Source organism: Littorina saxatilis, linkage group LG15, assembly GCF_037325665.1.
Source record: "Littorina saxatilis isolate snail1 linkage group LG15, US_GU_Lsax_2.0, whole genome shotgun sequence".
Taxonomy (NCBI): Eukaryota; Metazoa; Mollusca; class Gastropoda; order Littorinimorpha; family Littorinidae; genus Littorina; species Littorina saxatilis.
Window position 1 is genome coordinate 33,671,034 of NC_090259.1, and position 11,381 is coordinate 33,682,414.

Sequence of the window (11,381 nt, forward strand, 5' to 3'; positions counted from 1 at the left end):
CAATGCCCAGGGTGGACCAAACGACATGGCCTGGGGTGGAATCGGCCTCAACCAAACCCTATGACCTGTGTTTTTCAACAATCTTGGTCCTGGTCGGGGAGACGGCATCACAGCACAGCGCTATGTGGATCAGATCCTACAGCCTCATGTTGTGCCCTTTTTCCAGGCCCACAGAAACTGTGTTCTGCAGCAAGATAACGCTCGACCGCACACAGCCAGGGTCTCCCAGGCCTTCCTTAAACACCATAACATCGACATCATAGCTTGGCCCGCCCTCAGCCCAGATTTGAATTCCATTGTACATTTCTGGGACCAACTTCAACGAGAGCTCAACCAGATTCGCCCAGGACCAAGAACTACCGCAAACCTGCGTCAGGCCCTTATCCAAGCCTGGGGCAACATCCCAAGAGACGCCATCAACCGACTCATCAACTCTATGAGACGCCGCTGCCAGGCCGTCATCAACGTCAATGGGGGTCACACACCATACTTGACCATCTGTCCTGGCTTCCTTTGCCCGTGGCATCGACAGACTATGACATAGCCAAGAACATTGTTTGAAGAACATTCCACCGTTATTTTGATTCGTTTCGATGTACCGTTCATGAGAAATGAAATATTCAAATTGTGATTAAACGTTTTTCTGGAGAAAATTCGCGTTTCTTTTGTTGCTCGGCTATAAAACGAACCAAACTGTGAAGCTGTCGCCATTAGTTTTGCATGAAGTCCTCTTTGAATGACACAGAAAAGCTTGATGCATTTTACTTGGGAGGAGTCCTTATAGGATGTTTTCCTGTACCAATTGACTACACATGCTAGAGCACACACTGTACACACACACACGAGGAGGTGAAACTGTAACAAATGAAAACAAAAACACAGTGTTATTTACATGTGTATTTGAAGGACTGAACAGACAACAGTACAGTTATGCAACGATACACACCTAGTGCTGATGATTCAAATGGCAATAATGCTTCACATAAATAAAGCAGCAGGAGTTTTGACACTTGTATATCTTTTTTTCCAGTCACGCTGTTTTCACAGTGTATACATGCACGTCTACTTGCTGATCGTTGCTTTTTTGAGCATTTACGTTAAAGACCACAGGCGCTTGCGGCAATCCCAGAAGCTGGAATTCAATTTTGTATTCCAACAGGCTAAAGAAACCATTGGTATTCATGGCTTCACATTTTAAATCGAGTGATCAGCACCCATGGAGGAGTTATTAATAAGATCCAAAATGTACGTACAAACCACACTGAAACAAGCACAACGGAAAAAAGGTCAATACAGGTATTCTTTAATTTACGTTACAAACACTTCAATAACCTACCAGGTAATTGTAACGGGCAGTTCTGCATGTGGAACATATCACAACAGTATGACGACGAATGTCAATTTGACTTGGACACTTTGGCGTCACAAGCCATATCATGAACAAAACACAAACACAAGCAAGCATACACTCAAACACACACACATTTCCCACACAAAGTTAACAATAAACATGCAGAAGGTAATAGCGGGGAAAAAGCAGCAAGATAAATTTCAGATAACCTGATGTGTCACTTTCACCGAATCCACAGCCAAACAAAAAGCCAATAACAAGAATTGAAATAAAAAAAGAAAACTTAGAGGCAAGATGAACACACAAAATGTACAGCACATAGGACCCTGAACTCAAAAAAGCCATTTTTAGTCTTGAACCTCTATGCGTCTTTCCACCACAGTGATGATATTGTAACAGCCATCATTCATTTTCTTTTCCAAACAATCAGAAAGGAGAACGTTAGCCTTAATAGTGTCTGGCAGTTACACTCTTCTCGTCCACCTGGCAAATGTGATAAATACTTTTCTCATAGAGATCTCTTTCATTTTTTTCTCAGCCCATAAACCTTTAAGGCCATCCTTAATTGAGCCTGAAGTTGACTCTTTGAAGACTTCGCAAAGTCTATTTACAGAAAACTCAGTGCCAAATCTTGGTTCAGTAACCTTCGTTGAGGTTAACTTTGCAAAGCTGACTTTGCCAAATTAAATATCAGGCTTTACATCAGACATACATGTCTGCTCAATACGTCTAAATGTGACTCATCGTAACCTGTGCCCAGGCGCAAAAACAGCCGTACATGTGGGAATACTGTCCTCATATCAGGTGCCAGCAACAAAAATCAAGGCACAGAAGCAGAACGGAAAACAGACGTATGATGTGAGCCTTGAAGCATAAGACATAAGTAACATTGTGTCGCATAAACATATTCCATAACCTGTTCAGGAAGTAATCAACTTCAACCATTCCTACAAAAAAATGTATCCAATATTGCCACTCACACTCAAACAACTAGTTACTGAAATCACACTGTCGTTTTCAGCATTTCAAATCAGATGAGAATACAAGATTTTGTTGATTTGATTGCTACATGTACCACGCATCTATACACGATTAATATAAAGAATAAATGCATCGTATTATCCTTTTTTTGACATGTAATGTAAATAGAAGTTCAACGCTAGTCCTGCTCTTCTTACTTCACACACTGACTGCAGCCTCTACCTTTTATCATTCAAAGTGTCGTAAATGAGTGATGTTCAAACAACAAGATGGAACAGAGGGAGAGCTTCATACACAAACTTAGTGCTTGCCAATCAAACCAGTTGATTCTCTTCATCACCTCCACTCTTCTGCTGCCTACTTAATTTTGAGAGGATAAATATAAAACACAGACACCAATGTTGTTCCCAGGCCCAGTCTTCCGTCCTTTACGCATACAATTTTGATCTGACGCATTGGTCCGATAATTTTGACATGTAGGACTACTAGGAGGTCGTCTGACAAAACAACTATAGACATGACATTTGGACCCATACATAATCTGAATCCAGGTCCAACTGACCTATTGTCCTCCCGAGTCTGGGAACAACACTGAGATAGTGATGTAACACAATATGAATGGAACAGAAGGCGAAGATTAAAGTCACTGAAAACCTTTGGCGCAAGACGCACAGTAGGCAAGCTTAACACCTTTATTTGGGTTTCCACCTAAGACTACAGCTATCACTACTACGGCTGCTCACGGCTTCCACTGAAGAAAAGCAAAAGTCATGGAAATTTCCGGAGGAAGGCAGAAAACTATGAAATTTACATTCAAAATGGGGTAATTTGATGCAAATTTCAGCACATTTCTGTTACCGTACTCAATTTTACATTTCTGTGGAAATCTGTGAATAATTAGAAAGCAAAGCCCTGCCGTTGTAAGTCTACTGTCTTTGTGTGCTTAGCTGAAGTTTGAAATGCTAATCATGGCCATGCAATCAACCCCTGCGCTCTATCCTATCTTCTACATCTACCTACAATCTATAAACTGTCTGAATTTTGTTTTGTACTGGCCGTAAAGCTCTGATTCAGTTATGACAAAAACAAACATCGTAGTGCGGCAGAATGCAAACTCTAAGTAACATTCCAAAGACGCGATATTTTATGAACACAGCAAGCAGGCACATCTTTCAAAGTAAAGCTGACAGGCAAAATCATGGAAGCTGGTTTGGAAAACATGTCAATGCTCGTTCTGGTACGTACACACAAAGGTCGTACATGTATATCAAAATAGTAGGAATGAGGGATAATTGTTTTAGAAAAAACCGCATCATAGACACCTCATACGAAAGGTAATGTTCACAGGTTTGCAAACACACAACGCTATCCTAAAAATTGAGAGAAAAAAATCTCCATCTGCATGCTGATTCAAACGGTTCATGCATTTTACGCACACTTGAACAAAGATAACCCTGCTGTGTGAAACCAACAACAAAATCAAAGTCTCTGAACCAATTCACCATAAACACAATATATGATGGTAACATAACAAGAACAGTCTACATTGTGAGAATCAAACAGGGTTGGGTTGGAGTGCTGGGTGCGATTACACTGACTGTGCAATGAAGCGTGTTTGTCCAAGACACTGAATGACCGAGTGATTTGAATTTTTTTCACATTTTTTTTTATCAAAGGACTGTTACTCCAATTCAGCACAACAAATACACAAAACAGCAATTACAAAATGACTCTTTCCATGTTTTTGAATGCTTTCACACATACAGATCAACACACAGAGACTCAAATGCACACTCTTAGTCTTACAAAAAACATTAAGACAGCTGAATCATTTCTTCACACTCGTCAAGCAAAAGCGCCAGGCAGAACCAAACACACACAACGCACCTCTATACCGACACTGCTACCAACACCTTGTTTGTGTTTATCAAGTCAGATGTACGCTGATTTAACCCCCACCAACCGGCTTAACTGAAGAAAATACACACCAATACCCAGACTAGAAAGAAAAAAAAAGGTCTTCAAAAGTTTAAACAAGAAATAGACCTGCTGCGCCTAATCTACCATTTCTTTCTTGCGCTCACACTTTCTCTGCCATTCAAGCATTAGCATACACGCACTTATACACCTCCAACCGCACAGCCCATTTAAATAATAATGATAAAAAAGACTGGTGTGCTGTTACAATGAACGAAACAAAAATTCGGTCATTAGTTCCAAATGCAGAAGAAGCTCACTATATAATTATTTAGCCGGGGGAAAAAAAATTTATCAAGGATTTTCTTTGCCTTTTGGTTGTCATCCAAAACTTCCAAGCCTGGTACAATTGAAATATGACCGTATACAGAATTATCAGAGAAAAGCTTAGATTCACATACACAATCTCACCCTGTTAAAAAGAGCACATCCCTAGTTGTACACATGCAAGACATTAGGATAGTGCTTAATGAGTGATGGGGCTGTAATACTCGTCTTCTGAAGCAAATCATGCAACTCTTCAAGTGGTCTACATGTATTGCTCTATTTGTAACCACGCGTCACACATCCTTACAAATAAACACAAAGCAGCAATTCAGTGCGTCCACACGTGCAGGGGTTAGCACAATGCCTGGAACTTCAACTGACTGATAAACAGCAGCATAACCTGCAAAAACTGTTGTGAAGCAAACAGTACCCAAACCCAAACAGTTTCAAACACATTGTGGTTAGTACTGTAGTAGTCACTTTCAAACCCAGCAACTTCAAATAACACGTCAAAGAACAATCAGAAAAATTTCTGTGTGGACTTACTAATTCATTCCTAAACAAGCTCAAACAATACTAAGAAGGGATGGAGGGGGTTGCCAGGGGGGGGGGGGGGGGGGGTTGAGGAATATCTCACACAATGATTCTTCAATCTATTCATTCAAGCCTGACTGACATTGTCACATGCTAACAACATGCAAAAAACTAAAACAAAAACAAAAGCCTAGAACCTAGTGTTACCACTTCTTTTTATGCTCGTCCATGCTGACACCACCCGGCCCGTACGCTACCACCAGCAACAACCCACCGATCACCGACAGGGTTTGGAAAAAGTCATATTTCAAAAAGTCTCTCATGGGGCGGTAGTCGGGGATATTCCAGAAAGCGTTGAAGTAGAAGTTGAGGCCGGTCAGCCACAGCACCAGGACCAGCGCCGACAGCTTGGTCTTGTAACCGATGGCGATGAGGAGGATGAGAGCCGTGCCCACAAGGTTCATGACAATCTGCAGGAAGCTGGCCTCGAAGCGCAACAGGGTGAGGAACATGAGCACCAGGAGGATGCGACCGCTCAGCTGCATGTACTGCTTGGGGTTGTTCTCGCCCATGGAGGGCAGGCCGGCGAACAGACTCTTCCCCTCCGCCTTGTTCTCCGCCAGCAGCAGCAGGACACCTCCGGCCAGGGCCAGGTTACGCATCAAAAACTTCAGGTCCCACAAAATGCTGTAGGCGATAGTCTGAAATCAAAACAAAGACGCTTGTTATGCTGGCGTCACAAAATGCTGAACGCGATAGTCTGAAATCAAAACAAAGACGCTTGTTATGCTGGCGTCACAAAATGCTGAACGCGATAGTCTGAAATCAAAACAAAGACGCTTGTTATGCTGGCGTCACAAAATGCTGAACGCGATAGTCTCAAATCAAAACAAAGACGCTTGTTATGCTGGCGTCACAAAATGCTGAACGCGATAGTCTCAAATCAAAACAAAGACGCTTGTTATGCTGGCGTCACAAAATGCTGAACGCGATAGTCTGAAATCAAAACAAAGACGCTTGTTATGCTGGCGTCACAAAATGCTGAACGCGATAGTCTGAAATCAAAACAAAGACGCTTGTTATGCTGGCGTCACAAAATGCTGAACGCGATAGTCTGAAATCAAAACAAAGACGCTTGTTATGCTGGCGTCACAAAATGCTGAACGCGATAGTCTGAAATCAAAACAAAGACGCTTGTTATGCTGGCGTCACAAAATGCTGAACGCGATAGTCTGAAATCAAAACAAAGACGCTTGTTATGCTGGCGTCACAAAATGCTGAACGCGATAGTCTGAAATCAAAACAAAGAAGCTTGTTACCCTGTCTTCACAAAATGCTGTATGCGAGTCTGAAATCAAAACTAAGACGTTTGTTATGCTGGCTTCACAAAATTATGTACAGTACAGGATGGCACAGTCACAAGATGCACATTTTTGGCCTGATGTGTATGAATCAAAAAACAAGAAAGGTAGGTTGTTGGAACGTTTGTAATTGACAAAACAATACATTCACAGATATTTCGACCCAACGATCTTGTAAGTGAACAGATAAACAAATATTCATTTTGGAAGGTTGGCAGTCTCTTTGTTTTTGGATCTGATGTGTATGACTAAGCATTCTGGTTGCCTTTCTCACCTAGAATTCCTCTAAACATGTATCTGTATCTGTGACAATACATTGAAAAACCACTTCTGGCATTTGATCGTCCATGCTGACATGTTGTGTGGAAGTCATACACTGAGCACCCATCACTTTAAAAACTTTTGGGAAAAAAACAGTGTAACGGTTTTAACAGCTCTCTCACTCTCTCTCTCGCACACTAACATTTTACCTCTCTCCAAAACACCCCTAAACATGTCAATGTTCTGGAAGTCATACACTGAGCACCCATCACTTTGTAGACTGAACTTTTTGAGAGAAAAAAACCAGTGTAATAGTTCTAAGGCCAACAAAAAAAAAAAAAAGTCTGTTTACGGTAACCCGACCGACCCTATTTTTTTCGCGCGACGCTAGACTTTTTTTTAGGCATTTGGGAAAAAAAAAAAAATCTTTTGGTTGTTTTTTTGCAAAATAACGTAAAAATATGGTTTTTGGGAAAAAAACAAAAAACAAAAATCCCGACCTACCGACCCTATTTTTTTGGCCTATGTTACCGTAAACATACCTATTTTTTTTGTTTGGCCTAACAGCTCTCACTAAGCACTTCCCTCTCTCAAAAGGGTCTTTCCTGGCAAAATTGCTTAGGCACAGTTAACAATTGTCTACCTATACCCGTGTGACTTGGAATAATAGGCCGTGAAAGGTAAATATGCGCCGAAATGGCTGCAATCTACTGGCCGTATAAAATTTCATCTCACACGGCATCACTGCAGAGCGCCTAGAACTGTACCCACGGAATATGCGCGATATAAGACTCATTGATTGATCACCTTCCCCGTCTCTGTCTCTCTTGCACACAAACATTTTATCTCTCTCCAAAACACGCACACACACTCTCTCTCATGACTGTCTTTTACCTGCAAAGCGATGATGGAGAAGAGTAGACCACAGGCGATGGGCACTTTCTGCCGACTGAGGACCATGACGCATCCAACAATCTGACCCACCAGGTTAGTGAGCACGAACAGAGTGGCCAGAACGTAACCGCAGCCCCATGACGCATTCATATAGTCCCTCTGTTCATTCCACTGTGTGTACATGCGGATGCCATCCTCGAAGAAAGTGCTGATGAGGCAGAAGCGAGCGATGTGGGGCAGGACATGTTTGGAGTGACGCAGCACCTGTGCAATAGATTGTAAACAATAAGTTACATGTATTCAATATTCTTCTTCTTCTTCTTCCCACTTTGTAGGCTTAAACTCCCACATATTCAAATTTCTAAAAAGTCGTCCTCAACATACAGGGTTTAGCCTGGGAGAAAAAGATTATGGGACATTTGTCCCCCTCAACCAAATTCCGATGGGACATAGTCGAAGGCAAGAAGCGCAAACGAGGCCTGTACGCGTTTTGACCAAAGATGCAAAATGGTGCAATATGGTGCCATCTGAGAATTAGCCGCTATATCGTGTTATCTGTGTGTGTGTGTGTGTGTGATCCGATGTAAAGTGTACATTTGGTGGCGCAGTGGTACATAATCTGAATGCGCCCTTTGACACACTGAAGGGAATTGTGATGGGATATTTTCAGATTTAATGCGCCAATAGCAAAGGGCGCACTAGTAAATGAAACCCTGACATATACGACTGTTTTCTACCCCACCATTAGGCAGCCATACCCTGTTTTCAGAGGTACAGGGTATTTTTTGTCTTTCCATGAACCACCAAACTCTGACATTGATCATGGGATCTTGTTGAATGGGGCTCAGACATTCTCAGACCTTGGGCCATGGAGAAGACACACACAAGCACAAGATCAAGTATGCAGGGAAAAGATCATGTAATCCATGTCTGAGTTCGGCGGGTTACACTTACAGAAATACAAAATTACCCAGCATGCATACCCCGAAAAGTGTGGAGAAAAAACACACGATCATACACGTAAAAACACATGACTGTTCATGGGAGTTGCAGCCCGTGAGCACAGAAGAATGGGTATTGTGTAGTCCCTCAGTACCTTCTTTCTTTTACGTTCATGGGCTACAAGTGCAACTCCCACGTACATTCACCAGCATGGACAATTTGAATGCATGCATCAACAAACTTGATGCACTTAAAAAAGGGTTCAGTCCCTTAAAGTTGTAGTATGTGGTTTTTTTCCATGGGACTAACTTTTGGAAATGCCAAGCGCGAAAGCTTAAATCCTAACAGTAACAACAACTGCCAAGATTCTTCGCCCAAGATAATGAGGCTACCAGTAAGTTCGCCACAGTAGTCCGAGCGCGGCTGTTATGTAATGGTAATACAACCTTGCACCTCCCCCCCCCCTCTCTCTCTCTCTCCCTCTCTCTATTGTTTATTCTCAGTCTCTCTCTCTTTCTTTCTCTCTCGCTCCCTCTCTCTCTTTCTTTCTCTCTCGCTCCCTCTTTCAGACTACAGGCTGTTGAGAACTGCTCAATGAGTAGATCTCGGGTTTTAAAATAACAACGCTCGGACTGTGCCGTGTCAGTGAAAACTGCTCAGTTGAGAACTGCTCAATGAGTAGATCTCGCGTTTTAAAATAACAACGCTCGCAGGGCCTCACATCCACGTCGGACATCGGACATATGAGGATATTTTTTTCAAATGTCCTATACATTTTTCATGCAGGAGGACAAATGTCCTATTGTTTTTGTCACAAAGTGGTCAATGTCCGATTATTCTATCATTTGATCCAGACATCGTCAGTACTTCTCAATTTACAGTAGTTTGAATGCTATTTATGCTATTTTATCGATGTATTGCGAAGCAATGTGCAGCAGACGAAATTAGACACTTTGTGCCTATAGTACCAAAGAGTTTCCAAGGCTCGCAACTCGGAAGGCTCGAAGCCAGTTGAGAGTTGCCTCCCTTCGCGCTTTCCCCGAAAATAACAAACATGCCGCCTAAACGAAATCTGATCCCAGAAAAGGGACAGAAGAAATTACACTTCAAGTCCCTTTCCTCATCATCTGTCAGTAGCACGGAAACTGAGCTTCCTCCAGCCCCAGAGCAGTTAGAGCCCGATCGCCCAGGTGAGAATGTCGATCGCGATAGTCAAACATCGGAGCCGAAGAAAGACACTACCCCCTCCCTCACCCCCACGCGTAACTTCGTCTCAAGCTGGGCGACATCATTCCCGTGTGTGTCGCATGACCCAGAGAGGAAACTTATGTTTTGCACCTCATGTCAGCACACAGGGAAGTCCAACACTTTTACCGTTGGCTGTTCGAACTTTTGCAAATCGGCCCTTACCGATCATCAAGAAACCAAAAACTATGCTGTTAGTGTGCAAGTGCCATCTCTCCAGAGAGACAAGGAGATAGTTGAAACCCGACAGCTGACAAAACAAGAAAAGGGGGCAGCTGTGGCAGTCAAAGCTGCTCACTTTTTGCCAAGCAAAGTATTTTTGTTCTTTTACCCTCGTGCCAAGAAACTAGTCAAGTTTAATTATATTTACGTTTTGTTACGGGAAACAAATGTCCTATTGATTTGTTTTTGTTCAGGACAAATGTCCTATCACTTTTACATTGGCCAGGACATTTGTCCTATGCTACCTCTCATGGATGTGAGGCCCTGCGCTCGGACTGTGCCGTGTCAGTGAAAACTGCTCAGTTGAGAACTCTCTCTCCCTCTCTCTCTGTCTCTCTCCCTCTCTCTCTCTAAAAAATGTGAATCTTGAATCTCTCCCACAAATCAAACATCTCATAAGCTCTAAGCATAAACAGCCGCCCACCCTGCCGGTAACTTCGTCACCCGTGACGAATCTACCGTGTGACGAACTTACTGGTAGCGGATAATGAGCTGTACCTGACCATTGAACAAGTTTGACCTACTGACACATGTGAATTACATCTGGACAGGCAGTGGCATAGTGTAAAACAAAAGAAAGCACTTAACTGAACTTACACAATATTCTTAATAATTATACAATGACAAGACACTGGCTTACAGTTACACTGTAAACGTCAAACAGTAAAACACGTTATGCTTTGTAAAGTATACAGACAGGGACCGGAAAAGAAACAAAGCGAATCAGAAGTCATGAGGGAGCAGTATGGTGGGGCAAAGGGTCAAACTGACAGCGACACTGACAGAGCGAAGCACTGAAGGATGAGGTGGCCCTCTCTCAGTTTCACTCGGTTGAACTCTGGATAGATGACAATCTGGAAAGACCCTGTGGCCAGTATGTGAATGAAAGATGCAAGCTCAAATCACGTCAAGGATCTGCATTTTAGATATAAGTTGTGTCTGATAATAACGTCAACAGAACCAGCTTCTACTTTTGTTAAGTTAGGTGTTTTTTAACTATTAAAACCAAACACATGGGATTTTTTGAGTGAGTGATGTGTGTGAACTCAAGGGCTTCTTATCAAAACACGCATGTTCGCATACGTACTATCTTTACTATCGAATAAAAGGCAAGCAAATGTGATCAAGAAGAAACCTACCTGATCTGCGACATCCTCAGCTTTGTCCATTAATTCGTTTTGCTTCGGCATTTTGAAGAATTGGCCGAAATCCACCGGCAATCCAGCCACGTACTTGTCTGCAAGCCTGTAAGCGGAAGTAGCGGAAGTCGAAAAAGGTAACAGCCGGGTGCTTCCCAATCAAAGATCAAATGTTTTCGATTGAAAAACGGAAATGCAATACAAGCT

General features: G+C 42.5%; 1 protein-coding gene across 1 annotated transcript; it reads right to left on the reverse strand.

Annotated features, from left to right (window-relative positions):
- Window positions 1–882: 882 nt before the first annotated feature.
- Window positions 883–11,369, reverse strand: LOC138949133 (surfeit locus protein 4-like). Its single transcript, XM_070320891.1, has 3 exons — window positions 11,175–11,369; window positions 7,627–7,890; window positions 883–5,811 (listed from the first exon to the last, which is right to left on the reverse strand). Exons 1-3 carry the CDS (start codon window positions 11,223–11,225, stop codon window positions 5,314–5,316), a joined length of 813 nt encoding a protein of 270 aa, XP_070176992.1. The 5' UTR covers window positions 11,226–11,369; the 3' UTR covers window positions 883–5,313.
- Window positions 11,370–11,381: the final 12 nt, after the last annotated feature.